The sequence below is a fragment of the Mirounga leonina genome, unplaced genomic scaffold (assembly GCF_011800145.1).
Source record: "Mirounga leonina isolate KUSES-001 unplaced genomic scaffold, KU_Mleo_1.0 Mir_174, whole genome shotgun sequence".
Taxonomy (NCBI): Eukaryota; Metazoa; Chordata; class Mammalia; order Carnivora; family Phocidae; genus Mirounga; species Mirounga leonina.
In genome coordinates, this window is record NW_023270451.1 from 8,209,391 (window position 1) to 8,234,809 (window position 25,419).

General features: G+C 38.3%; 1 protein-coding gene and 1 long non-coding RNA gene across 2 annotated transcripts in view; one reads left to right on the forward strand and one right to left on the reverse strand.

The window, feature by feature from the left end:
- MAGI2 (membrane associated guanylate kinase, WW and PDZ domain containing 2) overlaps positions 1-6,808 on the reverse strand; it is a 1,284,239-nt gene extending 1,277,431 nt beyond the window's left edge. Inside the window, exon 1 of the mRNA XM_035020443.1 lies at positions 6,166-6,808. Coding sequence (XP_034876334.1) covers positions 6,166-6,466 — 301 coding nt within the window. The 5' untranslated portion in view covers positions 6,467-6,808. The remainder of the gene's footprint in view (positions 1-6,165) is intronic.
- Positions 6,809-7,095: 287 nt separating this feature from the next.
- LOC118020677 lies at positions 7,096-25,160 on the forward strand. Its single transcript, XR_004681980.1, has 3 exons — positions 7,096-7,433; positions 7,910-8,074; positions 24,575-25,160. It is a non-coding gene; the product is annotated as an uncharacterized LOC118020677 (long non-coding RNA).
- Positions 25,161-25,419: the final 259 nt, after the last annotated feature.

The following is a 25,419-nucleotide window of genomic DNA, read 5'->3' on the forward strand; positions in this document are numbered from 1 at the left end:
ATTTAAAATAGCTACTCATTAGCCTACTGGGTCTTTGAAAATCAAGACACTGCATGCATTTGAGTGAATATTCAGTCAGTTTTCAAAGAAGGAAATTTTTCTGTTTCTTCCAGACTATCCAAAACAGTCAATACCATATCCTACATTTAATACAAATTTTTAAAGTTTTTAAAAAATTTATATAATAATGGAATTTTTTAAAAAGAGTTGATAATGTGTCAATGAAATGCAATAATGGAATATTGGAATAATGGAATTATTAATTCTCTATGATGATGTGAGCATTTTACAACACTTTTTAGCAGATGTATGTCTTTTACTAATTGAATTCATTAGTTATGAATCTATTATTAAATTATCTATATGATATTAATTCAAATTTACTTTTATTAAAGGAAATATCACATTGGTCCTTACTGGAGGCAGAAGAGAGAGAGAGTTGGGAATGAAATGAAATAAATCATTTTTAAAAGGTCACAATACGAAAAAATTTGTAAGACCCTGTTCCATGTTTTTGTCATGTAAATAGCCAGATTGTAGCTAAGAAATTTTTTTTTTAATTTAATATTAGACACTGGAGCTTCAAGTTAGAGGTTTCTATTGAATTCAAAGATAGGATTAATTCAACTAAAATTCTAAAATCATTGGGGGGCTGATGGTAGATATATTGTTGGTTGCTTCATCCTGAAAGTGTTACTATAGAGAATTTATATTAAACTACTGACGTTCTCACAAATGCAAAGTAAGCTCTTTGCTGAATTTTTATGCATTTTTATTATATATGGTGTACTGTGAACACTTATGAATTAAATCTTTTTTTTGTTTTATGAGGTACTTGATTTCTAGCTGAGAGGTAAAAGTTCATCCTAAAACATAATACTTGTGTCTAAAACAGTCACATGTAAAAAGTATAAATAAATTCCTAAACTTAAATTAGTGAATTCTAATAGGATTTCAATGCTTGTCAAGCCTAGAGTAAATGATTCAATATATTCACCAACTGCTTAAAAGAAAAGATATGGGTACAAAGGAAATAAACTACTGAATGAAAACAAACAATGGCTAAAATATGAAAATAAATATAAAACAGTAGTCTTTACACATAAAGGCAGCATCAGTTGGAGTTATTTTCAAAAGGTAAAAATATGTTCCATTCCACTTAATGGCATTACTCTTCACACTAATGTTTTACAAAGAAAAGAATTTATTTTACTCTACAGAAAAACCTCAAGAATACTACTTGAAAATTACTCATACTATTAATTAGTCAATCACTTCATATATTTCAGTTAGTTTTCAATAAAGAGTAAAATATCTTGAAAGTTAAAAACATTTCATATGTCACTAGCTCAAAATGACCAATGTCTGGAATAACATTTATTTGGAATACTATGTAATGCTTATTATCTGCCAGACACTATCTTATTTAAATACATAACTTATTTAATATTCTCAAGTTACTCTTAACCACTCCAGGCTAGATAACTTGCATATATAGCCCATAGTAAGTGGCATACTTGAGATTCAAACCCAAGTAGTGGTTAAATAACCACTATTCTATCCTACCTCTTGAGGGAAATGATTCAACCGGGGTCTGCTATGCATTTGAAAGCCATTGTTTATAAACTATAAGCATTCGGGGTTGTCAAATGTGAAAACTTTTTGCTAATTATGGGAGTGAATGTGTGAGTTTCAAGGAACTAAAAAGGAAAGTGAGCATAATAAATATGCCAAAAGATCACACAGTATAAATGTTAAGAGCTGAGATGGTGGCACTTAACTACTTCACCTGTGATTTCATCCTGAAATTACTCCCATTCAAAACACACACATAAAAAAGCAAACAGTCATATTTACCATTCAAGGTCATACCATTTAAATTACGTACATACACCAAAAACTACAGTAGCATCATCCATAAATAATGCTCAAAGATAATTGTCTCATTAACCTGGTTCCCAAACATTAAAGATGTTTTATTCTAAAATAATTAAGTGGTCAAATTGTTCTAACAATTTGATTGTTTATTGGTCAATAAAATTCACGTACCTTAAAATGGAGGCCAAGTCACCTTTACTGGAGAAAATTTGACATAATTTACTTTTACCTTTCCAAATAAAAAGCAGCACAGAGGTTTAACTGTATGATACTAGCCTGAAGTCAGTCGGGAAGAAAGCATGACTCTTAATAAATGTGGATCTGCTTTCCTTTGAAAGTAGCTTTGAAAGGAGCAATAGGAGGGAGAGCAATGTACATCTCTAGAGCTGAATTTCAAAGGCCTTATTTGGCCCTTCTTCCACATGGGAAGAATTAGAAAACTTTTTGCCTTTTATTTTCCATTGTAAGATCCTAAATGGGCAAGTAAGTCCAGGCTATGTAGGTCTCCATGTGGGATTAGATGCAGTAGCAGCCATAGTGCGAGGAATGTAGGACACAATGGTCTATGTAACTGGCTGCTGTGAACTTTAGTGGCAAACTTTAAAAAAAGAAAGAAAGAAAGAAAGAAAAATCTTTACCACTTCAGCACAGATCTCAAAATCCCTTGAAGACACTTCCTTCAACTGGGTCTGCTGCATTAATGAGATCATGGAACAGAACTGCTAATTTAGAATTAAATGCTTTGGTGAGAAAAGCATTATAAACTAAAAAGCCAGAGTTTATAAAAAATAATTGGATGTGACAATAAGTGGTATTTTTCATATATGACCCACCATTGTGTGGATAAAGCAGCTTAAATTAAAAACGGAATCCCTTGAATTTAATTGAGTGGCTTTTAAAAATGGTTTTAAGGACATTTAAGTAATGTAGGAAAATTATGACACATTGACTTTGTCTAGTATGTCTTAAAATCCTACTAGTTCACTTCTTTTAAAATTATAATTTAAAATTATGACAGCTAAAAGAATTGTTAAATCACTGTGTTGTATACCTGAAGCTAATACAACACTGTATGTTAACTCTACTGGAATTAAAATACAAAACTTAATAAAATTTTTAAAAATTTTTAAAAAATAAATACAGTGCTGAAACAAAAAATAAATACAAGTAAAAATAAAATAAAATTGTTACAACTGTAATGTCAAATTAACCAAACAAGTAAATAAAAATTGAGTAAACAGTGCAATTTTATCTGGTGCAGTTTTTATCAATATTCTTGTTATTTAAAAATCTCCTTTTCTTTGGAAAATCCGCCTTAGTTTACCTGATTATATATGTAGCTTCTATATAATTCCCAGTGTTTAAATGAATATTCAGAAATCAATTATGTCATTCATATTTTAAAAATACAACTTCTGAACAAACCATGTTAAAGTTTTTCAACTATGCTAGTTTACTGACTCACTAGAAATAAAAATACTGAGCCAAGAGATTCTAAATATTTTTCCAGCAAGTAAAATCTGTAGTGAAACCCAAGACACAGAGGCACCATTATCTAACATTCTGAAAATTTCACTTTGCTTACAATGATAAATAAAATAAACCTATCTGTTGTTTGACAAGGGAAAGAATGATTTCAACAAGGGAATAGTTTATATGAATCACCATATTTAGAGAATATACAAGAAGATTAGATTTTCTACTACAGTTAAGCGAGCATTTTTTTTTTCTTTTTTGATCAGTCAGGATGTGAATCAGGTTCCTGAGGGGGCTCTGTGAACATCATTACAAGCAACAATCATCAATGACCAAGTGAAGCCCAGAACTGAGAGTTAACAGAGAAAGAAAAGAGAATTTTCCCTAAATATATCACTTCATATTTGTATATTCCATGAGTTCTAAAATCAGTACTCTTTCAGATAAGATATTATAAAGAAGTTGGGTGATCAGAGACTACCTTGGATCAAATCATTGCAAGATTTAAATGACATCCCGTCCAGGCCCCATCTTACATAGAATTCACGACATCTGGTCATGTTTGCCTCTTCATAAAGACCCCAAATGATGGGGAGTTCATGAATTCACAATATAGCCCGCAGATTTTTGGAAAGTTATATAAGAAAGCTCATCATCATCATCATCATCTTCTTCTCGCTCTCTGTTTTAGAAAAGTCATCTTCTTAATGTAGGCAAAGATGCTTCATCCTTTAAAAATTTCTATAAGTTTACCTTAGTTTTGCCCTATGGAAGTTATCACAGGGTAGTCAAAATTCCTTTTCTTATTTGATAGCTTTTTCGTATTTAATGATAGCTTTCATGCCCTCACTTTTCCAAGTTAAGTCTTACTACTGGATTTTATGGAATATATCTATAATACCGAATAATCTTCCTTTCTTTCTTTTTTGGACACATTCTTGCTGCTAGAGTTACAGTTTGCCAGGATCCACCTCAAAATGCAGTGCTCAGAAAGAATACAACATTAAATCGTGGTCATCACTGCAAATTATACTAAGACAATCATCCCCTTCATTAGGATACTATCATTAGTCCAATTTAACAGCACATTAACTCTTGCTGCCACTTACCACTACAAATACCTAGCTTCTGCCAATAAAAGCATGGTCATTAATTGTGTGGTGGATTTCCTGGACTCAAAACTAGAACTTCACATTTGTAACTACTGCTGTAAGATAATATCATGACATTTAATAAGTTAACATGAATCCCTATATTTGAGCCTTCCTACCTAACTTATAAATCTTCAGTTCCATACAGTATTGAGCTATGTTGACCTACAAATCAATGTTTACGTTAGGCTATCCCAAGTCATCAGTTATCAATACTCAAGAATCCCCAATGAAAATGTTTTCTTGTATGGTAATTTACATTTAAGAAATTTTGCCGAGACTTCTTTTTCACTTGTTTACTTTTTAAACTGGTTTCCTAGAGAAGAACATCTCCCTAAGTGTTTCTTGATAGTTGGTCGTGCAGTAAGATTAAGTGGTTGTTCAAAATTCAGACAATGGCATGCTCAATTTTATCTTTGAGGCAGGACAAACGTAAAATCATCAACAAGAAACCTTTCTTTAGTCTGATACGAATTTGCATATATACATACACAGCGCACATGAAATGAGCTACAGTACATATACAAATCACATGAGGAAAACAGAGATAAGCTACTTTATTCTAGTTAAAGTTGTCCTCTTTCCAAGAAACTTTTATCTCCCTCTTCCCTCCTTCAGGACCTATTTTCCCTTCAGCAAAAACAGGGTTTAAATTAGAGTTCTGCAAGATCCCGGTCTCCCTAAGGCCCCATCACAGCCTTCAAGTGAGGCTCATCTAAGCCAGGTTGGAGCTGAGGGAGCCTGAGCTGTAACCCAGGGGCTTTTCCATCCAGCTCCTCCTCAGAAACACACCCCTCACATCGGAAGCCAAAAGAGAGTCCAACCACAGAGATCTTCCACTCAACAAGGGCAACCCCCGAGGAGCGAACACTCGGGTAACCATTTCTCTCCTCCCGACCCGCAGCACCAGAACCCGCTCCTAGTGCCGCGCCTTCTTCTCGAGCCTTCTCCCGCCGGCCAACTCGGGGTGAGCGCCCGGGTTAGTCAGTGCGCACGTGACGCGCGGTGCCCACATGACACGACCGAGGGCGGGGGAGGGGGACAGAGGAGCGAAGCAGGGAAAAAGTTAAGGAAGACCCGTCAAAGCGCCCAAAGCCATCTGTCCCTTCCCTTCCTCCTCAACTAGTGGCTCCGGGAGGGATCCTTAGGGGATGGCTGCGGACCAAGGCGTCTCCGGTCCAGCTCCCCAAAAGGAGGGCGTAGTTCTCCGCGCGCCTCGCCACCCTCTGTTCCTCCCCACCCTGCTGGTGATGCCGCTGCACCCTCAAGTTGTTCCTTCCTCCCCTTTTCTCCCTCCCTCTTTCCTTGCTTCCTCCCTTCCCTAAAAGCTCTTCATCCACTGCGGGCTAAGCCACTGACGCACATTCAATTTGCCCCGGGAGCTGGCCCGCACCTCTGAGGTCACACAAGGCCAAACACCTTCCAAACTGGAGGGTCTAACTGCGCAAAGTTGCACGCCGCACCGCAGCCTGCCCCTCCCTTCCATTTAGCAGCCCCGTTCGGATCCCCTGCAAAGCTCACTTGCTTTGCCGGTACTCTCCCGACCTCACCCACCGTCGCGCCACACACCCCCTTCCACACGCGAGCCCACCCTTCCATTGCTCTGCGCTTCGAGCCGTCCAGCCGCCTGGCAAAGCACCCAGCAAGCCGCTGCGCTCACCTTGTTTGACACACTTGAGTCGGAGGGGGTCCTTGCAGTGTTTGATCACGGCCAGCACGTCCCTGATGGTGAGCCCCGCCACGGGGGTCTCGTTCACTTCCAGCAGCAGCTCCTCCGACACCAACTTGCTGCCGCTCTCATAGGCCACCTTGCCGGGCTTCACCTCCCCCAGGTAGGGGAACTGTCCGTTCTCGGCGCCCCCTTTCAGTTCAAAGCCCAGCTGGCCCTCCGGGTTCCTGCCAATGACACTCTCGTGGACTTTGCTAGTCCAGTGGCTTTTCTTTTTCAAGCTTTTGGACATGGCAGTGGGGTGAGTCGCCTCAGCTCCTGAGGGGTTCCTTTGGGGTAGGGGAGTTGGTGGTCAGAGAACGAGGATGGAGGAGCAAGGGGGCCAAGAGGTGAGAAGAGCAGACTTTGCCTTCCTCCCCCTTCTGTTCGGTGCTTTCCCTCTTCTTTGGATGGAGTGTGGATGATGAAGGGGGAGGATGAGAGGGACGGCTGGGCAGAGGTAGGAGAGCTTGGGTGAGGTTGTGCTGTCCCTTGAATGACACTCAAGGCTGTGGCCCCGCAGCAGAGGAGAGCTGTGGCGGCGGCGGCGGCGGCGGCGGCGGCAGCCTGAGCGAGCAGTAGCCGAGCTGGTGAGCGAGTGGGGTGGGGGTGGGGAAGGAGGGTAGGGATGCCGGGGGCCACCCCTGCGTGGTGCGAGTGGGAGCGCGCGCGCGCCTGGGTGTGTGTTGTTAGCTGATATCCATGGTAGCTGCAGTGGCAGCGGCGGGGTCCGTGTGTGTGTGTGAGTGTGTGTACTAGTTGTACTGTACTGGCCCGAGGGGAGGAGGCAGAGGAGGAGGGAGCGAGCTGGAGCGGGAGGAGGGCCGCGCGCGCGCGCCGGGTGGGGAGCCGCTTCGCCCCTGTCTCCGCTCCCTCCCTCCGCAGCTTGACCCGGTAGTGAAGGCGGAGAGAGAGGCAGGCTGGGTCCGTCTGGCAGCCTACGAGAAGAGGCGGGAGCGGGAAAGGAGGGGAGCCGAGGCCCGGCGTGGGGAGGCCGGCAGGAAGGGCTTCGAGCCCGGTGCGGACCTTTTTCAGCCTCCAAGCGGCCGCGCGGCTCCTTAGGCTGCTGCGCCGTGAGACGCGCCGACTTCCTCCAGACTAGCGCTCGGCGGGAGCAGAAAGAGCGAGACCTGGACTTGCGGCGCGCCCCCGGGACCGCGGCTTTGGCGGGAGCGCGGCGAGCCCCCTGGCGCGGGCCCTGCCGTGGGAAGGCCGAGCTGGTGGGACCCGTGGACCTATGGGGGAGGCCTGGGCGCGGCGCGCCGGGGGGAGGCGGAGGAGTTCTCTGTTGAGAGAGGCTTTGTCTCCTCACGTTTTCAGTCGAACTTGTCGCAGAGTTCTCAGAATTCCCCCTCAGAGGAGCGGAAAGTTAGGGAAGTACAGTCTGGTTACCCAGACAGCGGGGAGGCAGAGCGTCACTTCGCGGGGTGCAGGCTCAGCCCGCGCGTCGGGCCGGGATGGGAACTTAGCCGAGGGGAGTTGTGGGCTCAAAGGCGAGTCCGGGGACGTGTAGGGGAGGGGGCTGCACTTTTCCTTGGTGGGAGGCGCGGAGCGAGGGGCCGTGGGGTGGGGCGGGAGAGCGGTCGCCTCGAGCAGCCTCCTGGGCGAAGTGGGCTGTTTACCCGGGAAACTGCGGCGGAGACGCCTGGGGCACGTCCTCGCCCAGGAGAGTCTCAGACTCGGGCTTGCACCTTAGGAAGAAACCTTAAGATGTCCTGGCGCGACCACTTCGTGCTCCAGAGAAGGAAAAGACGGCTCGGAGCGAGCTTGAACACCGCGGCAGAACCCGGGCTGGAACTCAGCTCGCAGGCCCACCGCCAAGGCTCCTTTCCCTTCACCAAGTTTGCAGCCAGGAGGAGAGGTGAGGACGGGGGCGCCAAGATGCCGGACGGCTGCCGATTTTCACTAGAACGCTAATTTTGTGTAAGATGTTAGGAGTGATTTTTGAAATTCCTGTAACTGGTAAATGAATTTCATTTGCTTTATTTCAAAATGATACGTTTGAGAAAGAAAAAAAAAAAGTCGCACACCCACTCTTCTCTTTAAAGCAAAGCTTGAAAAGCACTGAGCAGTTGAGATTTTCAGTGTCTGAGATGAAGAGAGTGTGGGAGGTAAGTACAGTTAAAAACGTGTAGCCCACCCAAACAGAAAGACCAGATTTGAATTCAGGCTCTGCTACTTACCAAGAATGTGATACTGAGTTAATTGCTTGACCTTTGTGAGCCTCAGTTTCCTTATTTGTTAAACAGGGTTAAAAGTACTAATTTGATAGGACCGTGTGAGGCTGAATCAGGTAATGCACACAAATGCTTGCCTGGCACAGGTGGGTAGGCGCTCAAAATAGTAATTTCCTTCCTCTTTTCCTCTCAAGTATAGCTCACTATTTGGGGAAGAGGGGGATCAAATTTAGTCAGAACTAGAAGAGATCTTAAACATGAATTATTTAAACGTGTCTTTTTTTTTCCCTTGAGAAGATGGATCCCCCACTGAGTTGGCTCCTGCTGATGAGGATTATTCAGTGAGCCAGGGGCAGTGCCAGGATCTGAAACCAGAACTGAAGGCAATGCCCAGGAAGGGGGAAGGCTTTTTGGAACATAGCCCAAGCTCACCCAAACAAGTTGGGTTTTAGCATTATGAGATACAGACCTACATGGAAATTAAAAATGGGAACTGAATATGTATTTTCAAACACGTTACAAACTGACATGAATGGGTAAATACTAATATTTATCAAGTTTTAGCCACGTGCCAGATGTTGTACTATAGGCTTTACATTTGTTTCTCCCAACATCTTAATGAAGTAGGTATTATTATCATCCCCTTTTACAGATAAGAAGACTGAGGCATACAGAGATTGTCTTTTGCAAGGCTGCAAATTTAATCAGTGCTGAAGCTAATATTCAGACCCAAGTGTTTTGGCTTCAGACCTGGTCTCATTCACTGCATTGTACTCTCTTCATGCACTTAACCATGTATCATACCAGTGATCAGTACTTAGTGTCCCCAGAGGTTGGGTCTGCATTTTATTGTAGGGAAAATTAGGGAAAAAATGGAGTAGGAGTTTGGCATAAAAGCATTTCCCCCTCAAGAACTCAGAACAGTCATTGAGGTATGTGCCAACAGTTTAGTGCTTCTCAGCTCCTTATTCATCTTCTTTGCCCTGAATTGTGATATTTAGAGCTGGAACCTGTAAACATTGCTTTGTTCTCAGTTGGCCCAATGTTAGGACTTGTCAGTAGAAGATGCTGGAGGGACACTGCATAAAAAGAGAGGCCTCTTCTTGGTACCAGTGCTTTTCTTCTTGCTCCTATGGTGTGGTCAGTGAGTGGCTTTCTGGCCAGTGATGTGTAAGAGACCAGTGTTTGACTACCCTTCATTAACTTTGGCTCGTTCCCAGTGTGTGGCTTTCTAATAAGCCTTACTGGCATCCCAGTGGGTGGATTCCTAGCAAGTTTCACTGACACCGCAGCTGGTGGTTTCCTCACCAGCCCAATCTGTGACACCTCAACAAATTTCATTTGCTGTCAGTTGGGCCACAGCCACATTATCTCCAATAAGATCTGTCTCCCTGTCTTAGTAGCGTAGAGGACAGGGATGGGCAGAATGGTTCTTCTGACTTATTGCCTAAGTTATTATTGGGGGCTTTCCCACAGCCTCAGAGGTACTGGCTGCTCCCTAAACCACTACCCCTGTATTTGTTAGTGATCTCCTCTCTTAGTAGTCACTCCCCTTTTACTAGTTAATAATTCCTTATATTAGCATTTCCCTGTGTCAGTTATTGCGTTGTTTCTGGCTCCTGCCTGGCTCTTGTGTGCTGTCGGTGTAAAGGGATCATGTAGAACCATCTGGGGACTTAGAAATTGGGATGCTGCGTCTAGCTATACAACTTGGACTAAGTCACCTAACCTCTCAGACTTTGTTCCCTCATCTGTAAAAAGGAGGTGATAATATATATAACAGGGTTAAAATTTGGATGCATTTTAAATGCATGAAATAAATGCATGAAAAAAATTTACATGTATTCTGAGGACTTGTTAGGTTGTTTCCTGGGAGTAAAAAAACAGCATTTTCTGTCAGATATATTGTCATCAAATAAATTGTTGGTTAGATGCCTCTGCTAACTTTTCAGGGACAAAAGCACATAATTGTGAGTTCCAAGTTGTTCAAGTTTCCAGTGCTGTGAAAAACATGACTGAAATTACAATCATTTTAAAATGCTAGATTCAGACTAATTTGATTACTTTCTATTCTGGTATCCTTCACATTTGCTTCATTTCTTCTTGTCTTCTTTACCCTTTCTGGGTTTGATGCCTGTGTCAAGAAAGAATTATTTCATTGATGAGCACTCTGTGCAGAATATGGCACTAGATTTTGCATGCTGTTAAAAAATAGTTTAACAATCTTAAAAACTGAAGAAAGAAAAGCATTCTTATCACTTTGCGCATTCTCTGGCACAGTATAAATGCTAAACAGAATTCTACCTGATGACAGATATGTCCAGAGTGATAGTGTATAAAATTTCATTATATGACTACCACCTTAACACAGATTTTTATCTTTAGTACTAAATGATTATCTCTTTACACTCATACTAATGTCTTAAGGAAATGGAATGCAGAAGAGCACATATTGATGAAGAAAAGACGGAATATGCTTAGCAATGAGGCTGACGTTAAGAAGTCAGATTCTTCAAGAGCTTGGGACAGGGTCTGAGAGGTGATCTTGGTGATGATAATGGCAATGTATGATAAACTTGACCAACTCCATAGTTTGTCTGTGGCCATTCCTATTATTAAACCTCCTTTCACTTCTGCTTCATTATTCACACACACAAATGCTAATCCATATTTATAAGGTGGATTTATTTAGCGTAATACTGAGCTTCTCAGACTTTTCTATCAAAATATCTCTAACAATGGTATGCTCGCCCACCCCCAGCCAAGAATAATCTTATTTTTTAAGAGTAATCTTATTTGAAGTCTCTAGTTTTTATCTAAAAATTCATATGATTTTTCTACTCTGTAGTCAGTTCATATTTATATGGGTATAAAATATGATTTTTCCCCCAACTTTGCCATAAAGATGTTCCAGGAGGATTTTCTATGTTTATCTGCTCGTTTCTTGGCCCAGCCTGGTAACTGCGTAGGTATCTACAGCTTAAGTACAGTGACTGGATATACAAGCCCAAGTTCTGGGGAGAGAATTTGGGCTATGAAGATAGATACGGGGACACTTTGAAACCTTGGCTCTTCAGCCTTACCCAGCACTGTGCTAAATGTGGTAATAGAAAAACACTGAACTCCATTTTTACAAAATCTCTTAGTAGGCAGAAAAGAGAAGAAAGATCACTGAAAAAGATTGTATTGCAAGGAGAGGATTGAATGTTGAGAAATCAAGCTTCTTGAAGTTAGTGAGGGGAAAGTTTAGGGGCTGAGATGCCTCCAAACACTTGCACAGAACTGCATATTTCATTTGGTATCTTATCAAACTACATTATAGTGCTAATTCTCTTTACCTGAAAACCTCAAATATTTTGATGACTATAACCTTTATATCAATTAAATTACATAGGAGGGCCAGAACTGTTTCACTGTAGTCTAGAATTAATGTTCATGATTGTGCTTCTGCATATTTTAGAACCATTTTATTATGTCTTAGTATTGCTTATAATATTGGGATGGAATATATGGTCCAAAGTCTCCACAACTAAGGAACTTCCTTTCAAACAGCACTGTCAGTTAGTCACCTAGCCCTTTGTAAAAGATCTGGGGACAGGCGAAATGTGACTACTTAAGTCTACGAGGGTATTAGATCATTTTAGTTCGTAGAAAGTTCTGAATGATGTGACTTTGGTCCTTTCGCACATTTTTGTATGAAGTTCCTGGACCATACAGGATATACGAAGGCAGGGAAGAGAACTGCCAAAAACATTTAAATAATTGCTTCACTTTAACTACAGAGTTCACAGTTTGTGGAGCAATTTGACCAGCTCAATAAAAGAAAGCATGATAATGTTTTTTGTTGTTGTTCTGTGACTTTAAAGTCATTGTAATATTTTTTGTAAAGGATAATGGGTATTTTAGTAAGAACTCTTGATACTTTTGCTATCTATTCAACATATGCACAAAACACAAAAGGCTAATACTGTATTTGGATCTGGAAATGTATACTTTCTTATGGAGTACTATGCAGGTATACTTAAATGTCAATATCTGAATTTATCTTTCTTTTTTAATGTTTTGCTTTTTACTTATTCTGTGCCTGTCAATCTTTTATCATCAGTTCACATTCCACTAAACTCAAAAAGTTATTTTCATACCTTTTATACTTTAGGCCCTTCTTACCAGATTTTTTTAAACACTTGAGAAATTCAAATACTTCAATTTCATGCCATGAAATAGCTATGTGTGCCCCCCCTTTTTCTTATTTGAATGAGTAGTTCAATTGCTGTCACTTTATACTTTGTGATTCTAAATCTTTTAAAACCATCTTGCCATTTTTTCATGCATTCATCCTTATAGAAAACTCTATCTAAAAAACACTCTTACTTTCTAACTGCTGCTTTTTTTTTCAAAGTATTATTCCTTCTCTTTTCCAAATGGACATCTCAATCTATTACTTTTTTCTTTATAGATCTCTGTAGATGTATCTTCAGGTTCCCATCAATTCCCATCATAAATTTTAAAATAGACTTAAAATATCCTACATGTATTTTTAATATGACATCTACTGCCCAAATTCTAATCTTGCCTATTTTTTTTTATCATTTTTGTTGTTAATTTAAAATACCAGCAGTTTCCATTGCAAGGAATAAGCACAAAGAGACAGTATTATCATGGACTCAGTTTTGTCAGTAATGAACAATCTTTTTAGGTCTAAAGAAAGTGATGGAAAGAAAGTCAACAAATTCTATTTTGAAATATTAAGGAACAATCAGATGTGTTTTCTAGTCTTTGGAAAGGATATTTCAAAAAATTCAAAGACCTGGGTGGCTCATTCGGTTGGGCATCTGCCTTTGGCTCAGGTCATGATCCCGGGGTCCTGGGATCGAGCCCCGCGTCGGGCTCCCTGCTCCACGGGAAGCCTCCTTCTCCCTCTCCCACTCCCCCTGCTTGTGTTCCCTCTCTTGCCTTGTCTCTCTCTGTCAAATAAATAAATAACTAAAATCTTAAAAAAAAAAAAAATTCAAAGAAAACTTCATCATGTTTCCTCAGCCAGATTGCTGAGAAGCAAAAATGCTGATGAACAATTGGAGACAATGAGAATGTAATTCTAATCATACTAATTTTAATAATTTTGAAGCCTCTCCAAATACTGCTCTGTGTGACGTACTTTGCTTTTAACCATTTTGAATGTCATGTATGTTTTTCAGACTATGATGAATACTAGTGATCTTATCCTGTCCTTCTGCCCTGCCACAGATGCATGTATACATATATCTTCCAAATATTACATATCATTCATGTAATTTATAGATCCACTGAAGCCCAATCATTTGCTTGGATATGGAATTATTTGAAAGTCCACCTCAATAAATCTCTTCAGTAGTTTTTTATTTATATATAATCAGCTGAAAGTAATCTTATCTACTGAATTCCTATGAAATGCTATCTGATCCATGACATTTCTTTCTGCCTTTCATTATAACATTAGATTTATCTCAGCCTCACTTGTAAGCTATAACTTCTTTGAGAGCATGGCTTATGTTTGTATTCCTGACAGAAGTTGAATGAATAAAGGAGAATACAGTACTAGGAGAAAAAATGAAACATAACTACAATGAATGTGTATGTATATATATACATCATTTATTATGAAAATGTCTATTATATTAAGCAAAGAATCAACTGATGGTAGTAAAGTAAACCCAGAATTTAAAAGTGTATTTCAAAAGGTCAAGAACAGCAAGAAGTTCAGGAAGCTGTTGTTGGTTTGAGGCAGTTGTCTCCCATTTTGGCTATTGAGAATATTTTTAAAAGTAAAAGAGGGAGTTTAAATTTAAGAGAAAATTGTAGTTTAAGATGGGTCATAGGATAATTGGAAAGCATTTAATTCTTAGACCATCTTAATCTTCCAACTTATCTCAGTTAAATTGTAGGGCAATAAAATAATTTGGAGGTTTGGCAAGCCATTGTCTATAATCTCTGAAAAAAAGTGGACATTAGGGGAATCAGCAGAAAATGGGTAAAAAGCAAAGCTATCATGTGCTTCCTAAGAGAAGGATGTACTCCACAAACTATGGGCCACAAAAATTAGGACATCAAGAGAAAGAAAGGATAACATGAAGTTAGCATAGCTTCATAAAGAAGCCAAATGCACATTTTTGTTTATAAAGTGTGACTTGTTTGTTGTGGATCAACGTTAGCTAAATCATTAAGCATTAATGCCTTCACCTCTTTTCTCATATCAGCAATGAATACTCAAAGCCTGGGTCTCCATCGTCAGTGTAATATCTTCAAGTGATTTCAGTTTGCAAATGCTCTGTTAGCACATTCTCCACATCTGACTTTACAGGACTGCACATAATAGGACTATTACTTACCTCTCATAAGCACTCTCAATATCTCATGTGCTCATTCAATCAACTCCCATTGTTTCCTCATGTTGATTTGGTGGGATTGCTCTGGATCCTTTCAAAACATGGAAGCCTTTTCTTGAGTAATTCACTGACCCTAAAGCTGTCAGATATTTTAAGACCACTGTCACGATTTTAATATTGTAAATGTGTAATGCAAATTTAATCAATATCCGTTTAATGCAAAATACACTTTGTGTAGGGGCGCCTGAGTGGCTCAGTTGGTTAAGCAGCTGCCTTGGGCCCAGGTCATAATTCCAGGGTCCTGGGATTGAGCCTCACGTCAGGCTCCCTGCTGAGCAGGGAGCCTGCTTCTCCCTCTCTTTCTACCTGCCGCTCCCCCTGCTTGTATTCTCTCTCTCTAATAAAAAAAATAAAAAATCTTTAAAAGAAAAAATATATATACTTTGTGTAAATAAAACTACACTATGAAAAAGTAAATATAAAAAGTATACATTTTAAAATTTTACACAAATGTTTAATGAATTTCAGACTGTTATTTAAAGACAGTTATGAATATTTTACCTACAGTTAATATTGCAATAATTGGTCAATTAGTAGTTATATATGGTCTGGATTTAAATGAATTCCATCTAATTTTGAGTCTTAATTAAAGAATTTGCATATTCTAAAGTCTTTTAGAGTATAAAGACTGCCATTTAATAAAATTTCAAAATATTGAGAACATATAATTCCATCTAGTTTTGAGTCTTAAAGAATTTGCATATTCTAAAGTCTTTTAGAGTATAAAGACTGCCATTTTAATAAAATTTCAAAATTTTGAGAACATTTTTATTACAATATAATGATGCTTCCTACTTAGGCCATTTAAAAATTTTTATTTCTATTGTCTACAGAATCTTGATAGGAGAACTAGAAATAAGGAAGTAATTCTTTCATTTAGTAGCAATAGTTTTGGGGTTTTTTTCTAAATCAGAATTGAAGAGGTAAAGGATTCCATGCACTTGGTAATTTCATTGGGTGACTGTAAGAGTTCAGGGACTCATTTAGATGTCTTGCAGACCAGGAGAAGAATAAACATTGCATTTTCCTCTTAAAGGCCCCAAAATATTTTAAAGGATGTCAGTTTATATATAAACATTCCCTGAAGCTCCCACTTTAGCAGGAAGCTAAATAAAAGAAGTTTAAGTTTTCCCAATACTAATGGAGATTTACTTCCTAGTCCTTTTCTCTGAAGACAATTGTCTCTCCTCAAGGGTAGGAAGATTTACATATGATTCTAAGGGCTAGAAACACCTTTTCTGCTCTCTCCAAAATGTTTCAGTATGTTTTGTCATATTGCTTGACAATTTTATGTTAAAAGATTTATCCTTTTGGGGCACCTGGGTGGCTCAGTCGGTTAAGCGTCTGCCTTCAGCTCAGATCATGATCCTAGGGTCCTGGGATCGAGCCCCGCATCGGGCTCTCGGCTCAGCGGGAGGCCTGCTTCTCCCTCTCCCACTCCCCCTGCTTGTGTTCCCTCTCTCCCTGTCTCTCTCTCTGTGTCAAATAAGTAAATAAAATCTTTTTTTTTTTTTAAGATTTTATTTATTTGCGAGAGAGAGAATGAGAGACAGAGAGCATGAGAGGGAGGAGGGTCAGAGGGAGAAGCAGACTCCCTGCTGAGCAGGGAGCCCGATGCGGGACTCGATCCCGGGACTCCAGGATCATGACCTGAGCCGAAGGCAGTCGCTTAACCAACTGAGCCACCCAGGCGCCCCAATAAATAAAATCTTAAAAAAAAAAAAAAAGATTTATCCTTTTGAGACAATAAAATACAAATATCTCTGAAAGGGCTTCTTCTACTTTAGTCCTTCATATGGCTACTAGTGAACAAAATGTGTTTATATCTTACAGGATAAAAGGAAGATTGCCAGCCAACAAATCCCTAGAGTCAGTACTACATTATATGTTGCTTAGCAATATCCACGATTTTCTCGGTCTAGTTTACAAATAAAGACATTAGAAATCAAGGGCAGGTTGGTATGTTATATGAAGTTGTGAAATTGGCATTTATTCTGTGTTTCTAATCTTTCTATATTGACTTAAAAACAAAGTAATTGGCAGGTTAATAGGTGGTGTGTTAGGGTGGCAATAATTTAGTTGGATGGCATAGAAAGATGTTTCCTAGGAGATAATTTTTGTTTTTTAAAGATTTATTTATTTAATTAGAGAGAGAGCATGCACACGCACGCACTCGAGTGTGGGGAGGGGCAGAGGGAGAGAATCTCAAGCAGACTCCCCTTTGAGCACAGAGCGATCTCATGACCCTGAGATTTGACCTGAGCTGGTATCAAGAATCAGACGCTCAACCAACTTAACCAACTGAGCCACGCAGGCACCCCTCCTAGGAGATAACTTTTAGGCCAGGACTTGAATGAGGTGTAACATCTAGTTGTGAAAAAATCTGGGAAGGAATTTTCAGACAGAGAAAAAAGAACTATCTAGGACCTGAAGTAGTAAGGAACATGACATGTCAGAGACGAGGTAATTTTCATTTATATTATTTTATGCATTTGATTTTACTACCCCTTAGGTTAGTCTATATAAGGTCTTCCGCAAATTGGACTCTGCTTGAATTTTAATTCTCCCCTGATCCTTTCTCACCATGCTCCAAGCTAGTCAGTGCCTCTGTGACTTTGTATAAGCTGTTTCTTCTGTTGAATAGCCTCTCATTTATTTATTCTTGGCTGATAAACTGACTCATCTCTTAAACTGCACCTCAAGCATTCCCTCTTTTAGGAAGCTTTCTCTCATTCTCGCCTGCCCACCATCCATAGAGTTACTCAAGTAACTTGACTTGTGCACTTGAGACATGGCTTTGCATTTACTGATTTACAGGTCTGTTTTTTATCACTAGTGAGTTTCTTTAAGACAAAGACATTGTTATAATTCATCACCTAGTACATATGGTCCACCATAGTAGTGCTGCTATATAGTAGTACATAATTCTGGTAGTATACAGTAGACACTCAATAAGTCATTGTTAAATAAATCAAGGGATATCTTCTTTTGTTATAACTTAACTAATGTGACGTTTGTCTTCAGAGAAGTTTCCATGACATATTTATCCTAGTTAATAGCCATAAACTAACTCTTCACCACTATAGCTATATCCTATAGCCATTAGGATGTTTCCAATTATTTCATCTCAAAACAAAAAAATGTTAAATATAATCATTTATATTTAATGCAAACTACACTCATGGAAATACGCTGAAAAGATTAATTTCTGACATACAGTTTTCAATTCAATTTTTTGTTTAGCATATTTATAATAGATTTTCAGCCTACTTTTAAATATGTTGGCATTGAGAACTAGGTAATATTTAATGAAAATCATGATTTAATAGCATGTTTTATGTGACTTGTTTGTTTCTTTTAATTTAGAGTAGTAGAGTTATATTTGAGATCTTAATTACATTTTATTCACCAGAACTCAAATGTTCTTTCTTAACTTGGAACCTAAGGGCTTTTCCAATTCCTAAGTGCCTGGCAGAATGAGAGTAACTGGATGAGAACCTGGGAGGAGAAATTATGGGAGCTGTGGCAAGAGAGGTGGGAGGAGGATATGGACATTTTGGCAGCACCAAACTTTAGGAGATGACAGAGATACAGCATTAAAGTAACCATGCAGAATTGGGAATACATACTCAGAGCTTTCCCCATCCCAGGAAGTTTCCAGTATACTAACACTTGCTTAGTGTCTAAAGAGGTATCTGAATGGTTGGCATATGTTCTAGGCTTTATCCTAGTCAGGAAGAGGCTTCTACCCTGTAGGTTCTCCTTGAAGTCATTGGGGCTACAAATGTATGATACAAATTTACTGAATGAACTAAGCTAATGAATAAATGTATAAGCCTTTAATATCAGTCCCCTTATTTATTTGTCTTTAAAGTTTATGTCAATAGGTACTCCTAGATTCTTATTTCATCTAATGGGATAGAATCTACTACTAATATTCTTTGTTTTGACGTTCAAATTATTTGCTTTGCCCTGGAGGAGCTCCTTCAGGATGGTTTGCTTATCCTTTTGACATGTGCTTTTGATTATTTGAACACTTTTTTGCTTCTTCATATAAAAGAGTATTCCAATTATATCTTGCTCTTTCTCTTCCTCAGCTCTGGAATTTGCCTTTCACCCCCAAGGAACCCTGTTCCTTTTAGTGAAGAATCATGTTTAGAAACCAAGATATATTTTGGCTTATTTATTGCTATTTATGGGCCATAATTTCTAAGCCCTTTCAGTGGACAGAGCTAGGAAATGTATATAGAGATATTTCAAGTGTATTTATATGTAATATATTAACTACACTTACATATATTAAAAATGATTTTATACTGATACTTCCAATTAACATCACAAGTCCCTTTACTTTTCATAAAAAGAGATAACTCAAGACACTGGCTTATTATGAACAAAACACTAGGATTTTGCATTTTTTTGTTTTTGTCTTTATTGTTTTTTTTTAAGATTTTATTTATTTGAGAGTGAGAGAGCACGAGTGGGGGGAAGAGCAGAAGGAGAGGGAGTAGCAGACTCCCCGCTGAGCCAGGAACCTGATGTGGGGCTCAATCCCAGGACCCCAGGATCATGACCTGAGCTGAAGGCAGACACTTAACTGACTGAGCCACCCAGGTGCCCCAAAACACTAGCAGTTTTGAAGGGACAGTATTTGTTGCCTATATAAAGTAGGCCTGGAAAGTAATAATATTGATCTCATACAAAGCCCACTGAATTAGGTTTCGTTAATATTTAAACATAATGGGGGCGCCTGGGTGGCTCAGATGGTTAAGCGTCTGCCTTCGGCTCAGGTCATGATCTCAGGGTCCTGGGATCGAGTCCCACATCGGGTTCCCTGCTCAGTGCAGAGCCTGCTTCTCCCTCTCCCTCTGCCACTCCCTCTGCTTGTGCTCTTCTGTCTATCTCTCTGTCAAATAAATAAATAAAATCTTAAAAAAAAAAAATATTTAAACATAATGTATATTAGAATCTTAGATATCAGAGGGAGACATTTTCTAGAATTGTGATCTAGATGTTATACAGTAGACTCTTGCAGTATTGTTCTGGATCTGTGTTGGAAGAGAAAAATAAGATCAAGGGTCAGAAGCTTGTACTAATGCTTCACAACATTGTTAACCACATGGAGAAAGCATATTAAGCATACATTACACCCAGAATCTTGAAATTAATGCATATTAATGAGAGGAGTATAAACAAACAAGGAAGTATTACAATGACACACTGACATAGTGACACTAAGTACATGGGGCAAATACTAGTGTTTTCTCTTTGGATAAATACGGTGGCTACAGATACAATACTAGCCATTCCACTTAGCAGTAGCTTGACTATTACTGGATTACCAACTCGAATAACTTGTTTAGAGTTGAAGAGGAGGAGTTGTGAACATCTAAACACTGAGGATTTGCATCATAAAAGCCCTAGGACTAGTATTCTAGTTCTAACAGAGTTCTCTTCCCAACATGTCTTGGAGAACTTTAATCCAATGGGCTGTGTCTCCCTTACTAGGTTGAAAACAAGAGCTTCTCTACTTGTTTTACTAATCCCAAAGATTAATTCAGTAGAAGTCCATGCATACTTTTACTGGTTCCTTTGCTTTATCTAGAAAAATAAAATGTAAAAAATAGTTTGACAGTTTAAAATTTGTTTTATGTAGTATAGTAAAACAAAGATTCCCATTTTAATACTACATCATATATGCAGTTGCTAAATATTGCATTGTAATAATTTAATGACCTGAAAATAATGTAAATATATAAATGTGTGTGTGTGTATGTGTGTATTCATGTAATGCTCTTTTTAACTTCAGAAATCATTTTTTAAAAGTGAATACTTGAGGGATACCTAGGTGGCTCTGTCAGTTAAGCATCTGACTCTTGATCTCAGCTCAGGTCTTGATCTCAGCGTCATTTAGTTCAAGCCCCACATTGGGCTCCACACGCAGCAGGGAGCCTACTTAAAAAAAAAAAAAAAGGGTGAAGACCTAAAGAAGCCACCACTGTAATTATAAAAAAAAATTTTGACCAGTGTTAGAAGGCAAAATTAATTAACAATGAATAAGGAGTTATTATGTGATATATATCATATGTTTTGCATTTTATTTAATTATCAAAACAATATATTTGCTAGACTGTTATCCCCATTTTATGGAAGAAGAAACTGAGATTACATACTTTATTGAACTTGGTCAACTTCTTGTAACTAATATATTACGGAGTATTTAAAGCCACATATGTCTGACTCTAGACCCTGTACTTTCTTGAATGCATCATATAAAGCTTTGCACTGTCCCTGGCCAAAAACAACTTTTGTTAAATTGATTCTTCGCTTTTTGATCTGTAAAGGAAGTATGTTGGCCTATTTTAGTGATCTCCATGTTTTTAAAAAGCAATAAATAATGTTCACTACACATACAGTTTTTTTTTTTTTTTCTGGTCTGTATTCATTATTGCAAAACAACTATGACTCAGTGATGCTTTGAACTTAATTTCAATTTTATTAATTAAAACACATCTGTATACATATGAAAACTACCAGTTGTGACAACAGAATAGAGAGCTTTGTTTTGAAAAGTAATTTATAACTGAAAATTGACCATAGATAAATTGTGAAGGTGGGAGCCACACATATGGGGGTAAAAGTTGGCCTGGAGTCATTTTTTTCTTTCTTTTTTAAAACAGTTGTAGCCATTAAACTTTTTTGTTGAAGTATAATTAACATACCGTATTCTATTCATTTCAGGTGTACTATATAATGATTCAGCAATTCTGTACATTACTAAATACTCGTCATGATAAGTGTACACTTAATCCCCCTTATCTATTTCACCCATTCCCCCCCATCCACCTCCCCTCTAGTAACCACCAGTTTGTTCTTGTATTTAAGAGTTTGGTTTTTTGAGGCGCCTGGGTGGCTCAGTTGGTTAAACGTCTGCCTTCAGCTCAGGTCCTGATCCTGGCGTCCTGGGATCAGTCCCCGAGTCGGCTCCCTGCTCCCTGGGGAGCCTGCTTCTCCCTCTCCCTCTGCTGCTTCCCCCTGCCTGTGCGCTCTCACTCTCTCTCTGTCAAATAAATAAAATCTTAAAAAAAAATGTTCGGTTTTTTTGTTTGTTTATGATTCACCAATTCTATATATTACTTAGTGCTCATCACAATATATGAACTCAATCCCCTTTATCTATTTCACCCATTTCCTACCCCACCTCTGGTAACCACCAGTTTTTCCCTATATTTAAGAGTCTGGCTTTTTTTGGGGGGTGGGGTCTTTTTTTTCTTTGTTCATTTGTTTTGTTTCTTAAATTCCACCTATAAGTGAAATCGTATGGTATTTGTCTTCCTCTCTCTAATACATTTCACTTAGTATTATATCCTGTAGGTCCATCCACATTGTTGTAAATGGCAAGATCTCACTTTTTTTTTTTTTATGGTTGAGTGATACTCGTTTGTATATATACACCACATTTTCTTTATCCATTCATGTATGAATGGACACTTGGGTTGCTTCCATATCTTGGCTATTGTAAATAATGCTGCAATAAACATAAGGGTGCCCGGAGTCATCTTAAATGAGCTTCATCCAAAAGGACTTCCTAATAAGCAACAGGGTCCCAAAAGAGAGTCTATGAAGAGATGGACCTGCTGAGAAGCAAATCACAGTGAATTGTAGGTGAGAGATGCCTAACAATGAATGGAGAGAGAAGTAAATGTTCTGAGGAATCCTGTAAGGAGCTGAAATACCCTGCAAGGGAAAAAACCAAGAGTCAGCTTTGACACCTGCCAAACCAGACAGCAATGATGGCAACTCACGAAAGTACCAGCAGGCAGGAGCTTTCCTATGCCCTTAACTCTATCCACCATCTTGAACCCTGGTGTGATCAGAAACAGTGCAAGTTAGCAATTGAGGAGAGAAAGACAAGTTGGGAAAATAGAGGAATATCTATCCAAGCCGTATTGTATACCTCAGGCCTGCCTTCTGTTGCGTGGCTGATTAGGTGAGTGCAAAAGCTTTAATTTTAAATGAAGCTTGTAGTTTTTATTATACTCTGGTTGTACCTATCACTTTCAGAATTAAAATAGTTTAAGTAACTAAAGTACCAGGGGGATTTTTATTATTTAAGACAGCTATGGGACACCAACCAAGATTTTATCCAGGGAAAGGAGAAGAATTACCCTCTGGAGCACACTTTAATGGACATTGTGAGAGAAAAAGTTATTTAATGATTTCATTTGTCAATTCTGTTCCTTCAGAATATCACTGTAGAGTTATATATCCATATATCATATATCAAAAAATACATATTTATCTTTATATGTGCATGTATCAGATGGAGCACATTGCCTTTTGCAGATTTTGCTTTTTAAAAATTCTTACTTGATTATTCTCTTAATTGCATTTCTCTATATTTCTCAATTTTTTAGCTATAAACGAAGGGTCAAGTTTTTATATGCAAGATTCTATGTTTTTCTTTATAATTGGAGAAAATCATATCTAAACACCATGTGCACATGATATGTGACACCCCATCATATTTGCATGTGAATGTTTATAAAGTACAAATCATCTCAAATCCCAGGATCAGAATTAGATTTGAAAAAAAAAAAAAAGTATTCAATAAGATGTGTAAGATGAGATAGAATTAATTCTAATTGAATTCACATAGGATTTGAAATTAGATGTAAATCTGTAATATCGTATTACATTAAGTATAAATTAGTATTTGATTTGCATTCAGAAAAATGTACTATGTTCACTTCTGAGAACCATTTAGAACATTAGAACAGATATTCTATCTTTATTTTCTCTTTTCCCCTTGCCACTTAAATGTTATTGAAAAATCTGTCTAACTTGATTGCCAATATTAAAGACTGGTTTTGAGAAATCCAGAGAAACTAAGATTCATATTTTAGAGAAAGAATACAGTAAGAAGTATTTTTATAAGTGTCAAAAAATGTTTCTTAAGAGGTAACAATTTTAATACCTTAAAAACTAATCTAACAAATACTGAACTTTAGTTAAGGCTAGAAAAGATATACAAAACACAAGAATTTCTTGAATAAATGTTCCACATTTAGCTTAGAGAATTAATTTAGGACTTGGTATTCCACTGTTAGTATGTGGACATTAAAGAAATGTTATTTGAAACTGATAATGGTAATTAACTTAGAAAATCTTTAGAATTTGGATTTAGGTCCTATGATTCAGAATTTAGATGTTGTCTGAAGGAGATTCGTATTGGACCCTAAAACTACCATTTAATTAGGTGTATTAAAAAAAAAAGAAAATTCTAACATAAAAAGCTGTTAATGTCCTATATGACCTCATTCTTACTACTATGATGTAGGTGATAAAGTTTATAAGACGTGTATTTATATTTCATTATTAACCATGGCTATTCATAAAAAATTAAACCGCAAAATATAACAAAAATGAATAGTTATTAATGTTTAGTATTACTCTGAAAATTGAGACTGTTTAAATGCTGGTTGTGATTATATAGCATTCTGAATTCCGTGAATCCTTTGACAGTCCTAATTTCCTACCTAAGAGCTATTCTCCACTTCTCCCTTACTGACAGGACCCCTTTTTGTTCAGGTTGGCAGTGTTCCCGGATAAAATACCTTCTCAGACTCTGTTGCAGCCAAGAGTAGCATTGTAATAAAAGTACGGGCAAGGAGATAGAAGTATATTTCTGCTAAGAGACTTCTGGCATTATTTTTGTTTTTCTAATACAAACATTCTTTTTGTCCCTTTCTCTTTCTCCAGCCTAAAGCACAACTGAAGAGGCAGAAGCCATCCTGCCTCTATGATTAGACAAGATGAAGATAAAACCTTCCCTGTGAGGATAATGGAACAAAGTGATAGAAGGGGCCTAGACTCCCTTCCTTTAGACTTCTTGTTATCTGAGGAAAATAAAATGCTATTACAAGTTTAAGCACAGAGATGGGCTTCTATTTCGTGCATATCAATACATCACAATTCATATAATGTCCATTAATTGGCAAAAGTATCCATTTTAAAGGATTAATATGAGAGACTAACAGATACCTAACTACAGTTAAATCTCAGAAAAATTATAGTTTTTTAACCCATCGTATTTTTGAAATTGATCTCTCAAAGTCAGTTATCAAATCATTAAATACATTTGAACATTGCTATGCATTGTTACAGTGAATCCTGTTATTTTCTAGGTGTATTATTGTGTATGTGCCCACACGCACATGTGTGTGTATTTACATATACTCAAGGAGCCTGAAGGAACCATGATTTTATAGGCCACTCAGTGCCCAAACTCATATCTCTTAACTCATTCTTTTTTTTTTTCTTTTTAAGATTTTATGTATTTTGGGGGGCTCCTGGGTGGCTCAGTCATTAAGCATCTGCCTTCAGCTCAGGTCATGATCCCAGAGTCCTGGGATCAAGCCCTACCTCGGGCTCTCTGCTCCGCGGGAAGCCTGCTTCTCTCTTTCCCACTCCTCCTGCTTGTGTTCCCTCTCGCTGTCTCTCTCTCTGTCAAATAAATAAAATATTAAAAAAAAAAATATTTTATGTATTTTTTGAGTGGGGAAGGGGCAGACGCAGAGAAGAGAGAGAATCTCAAACAGACTTAC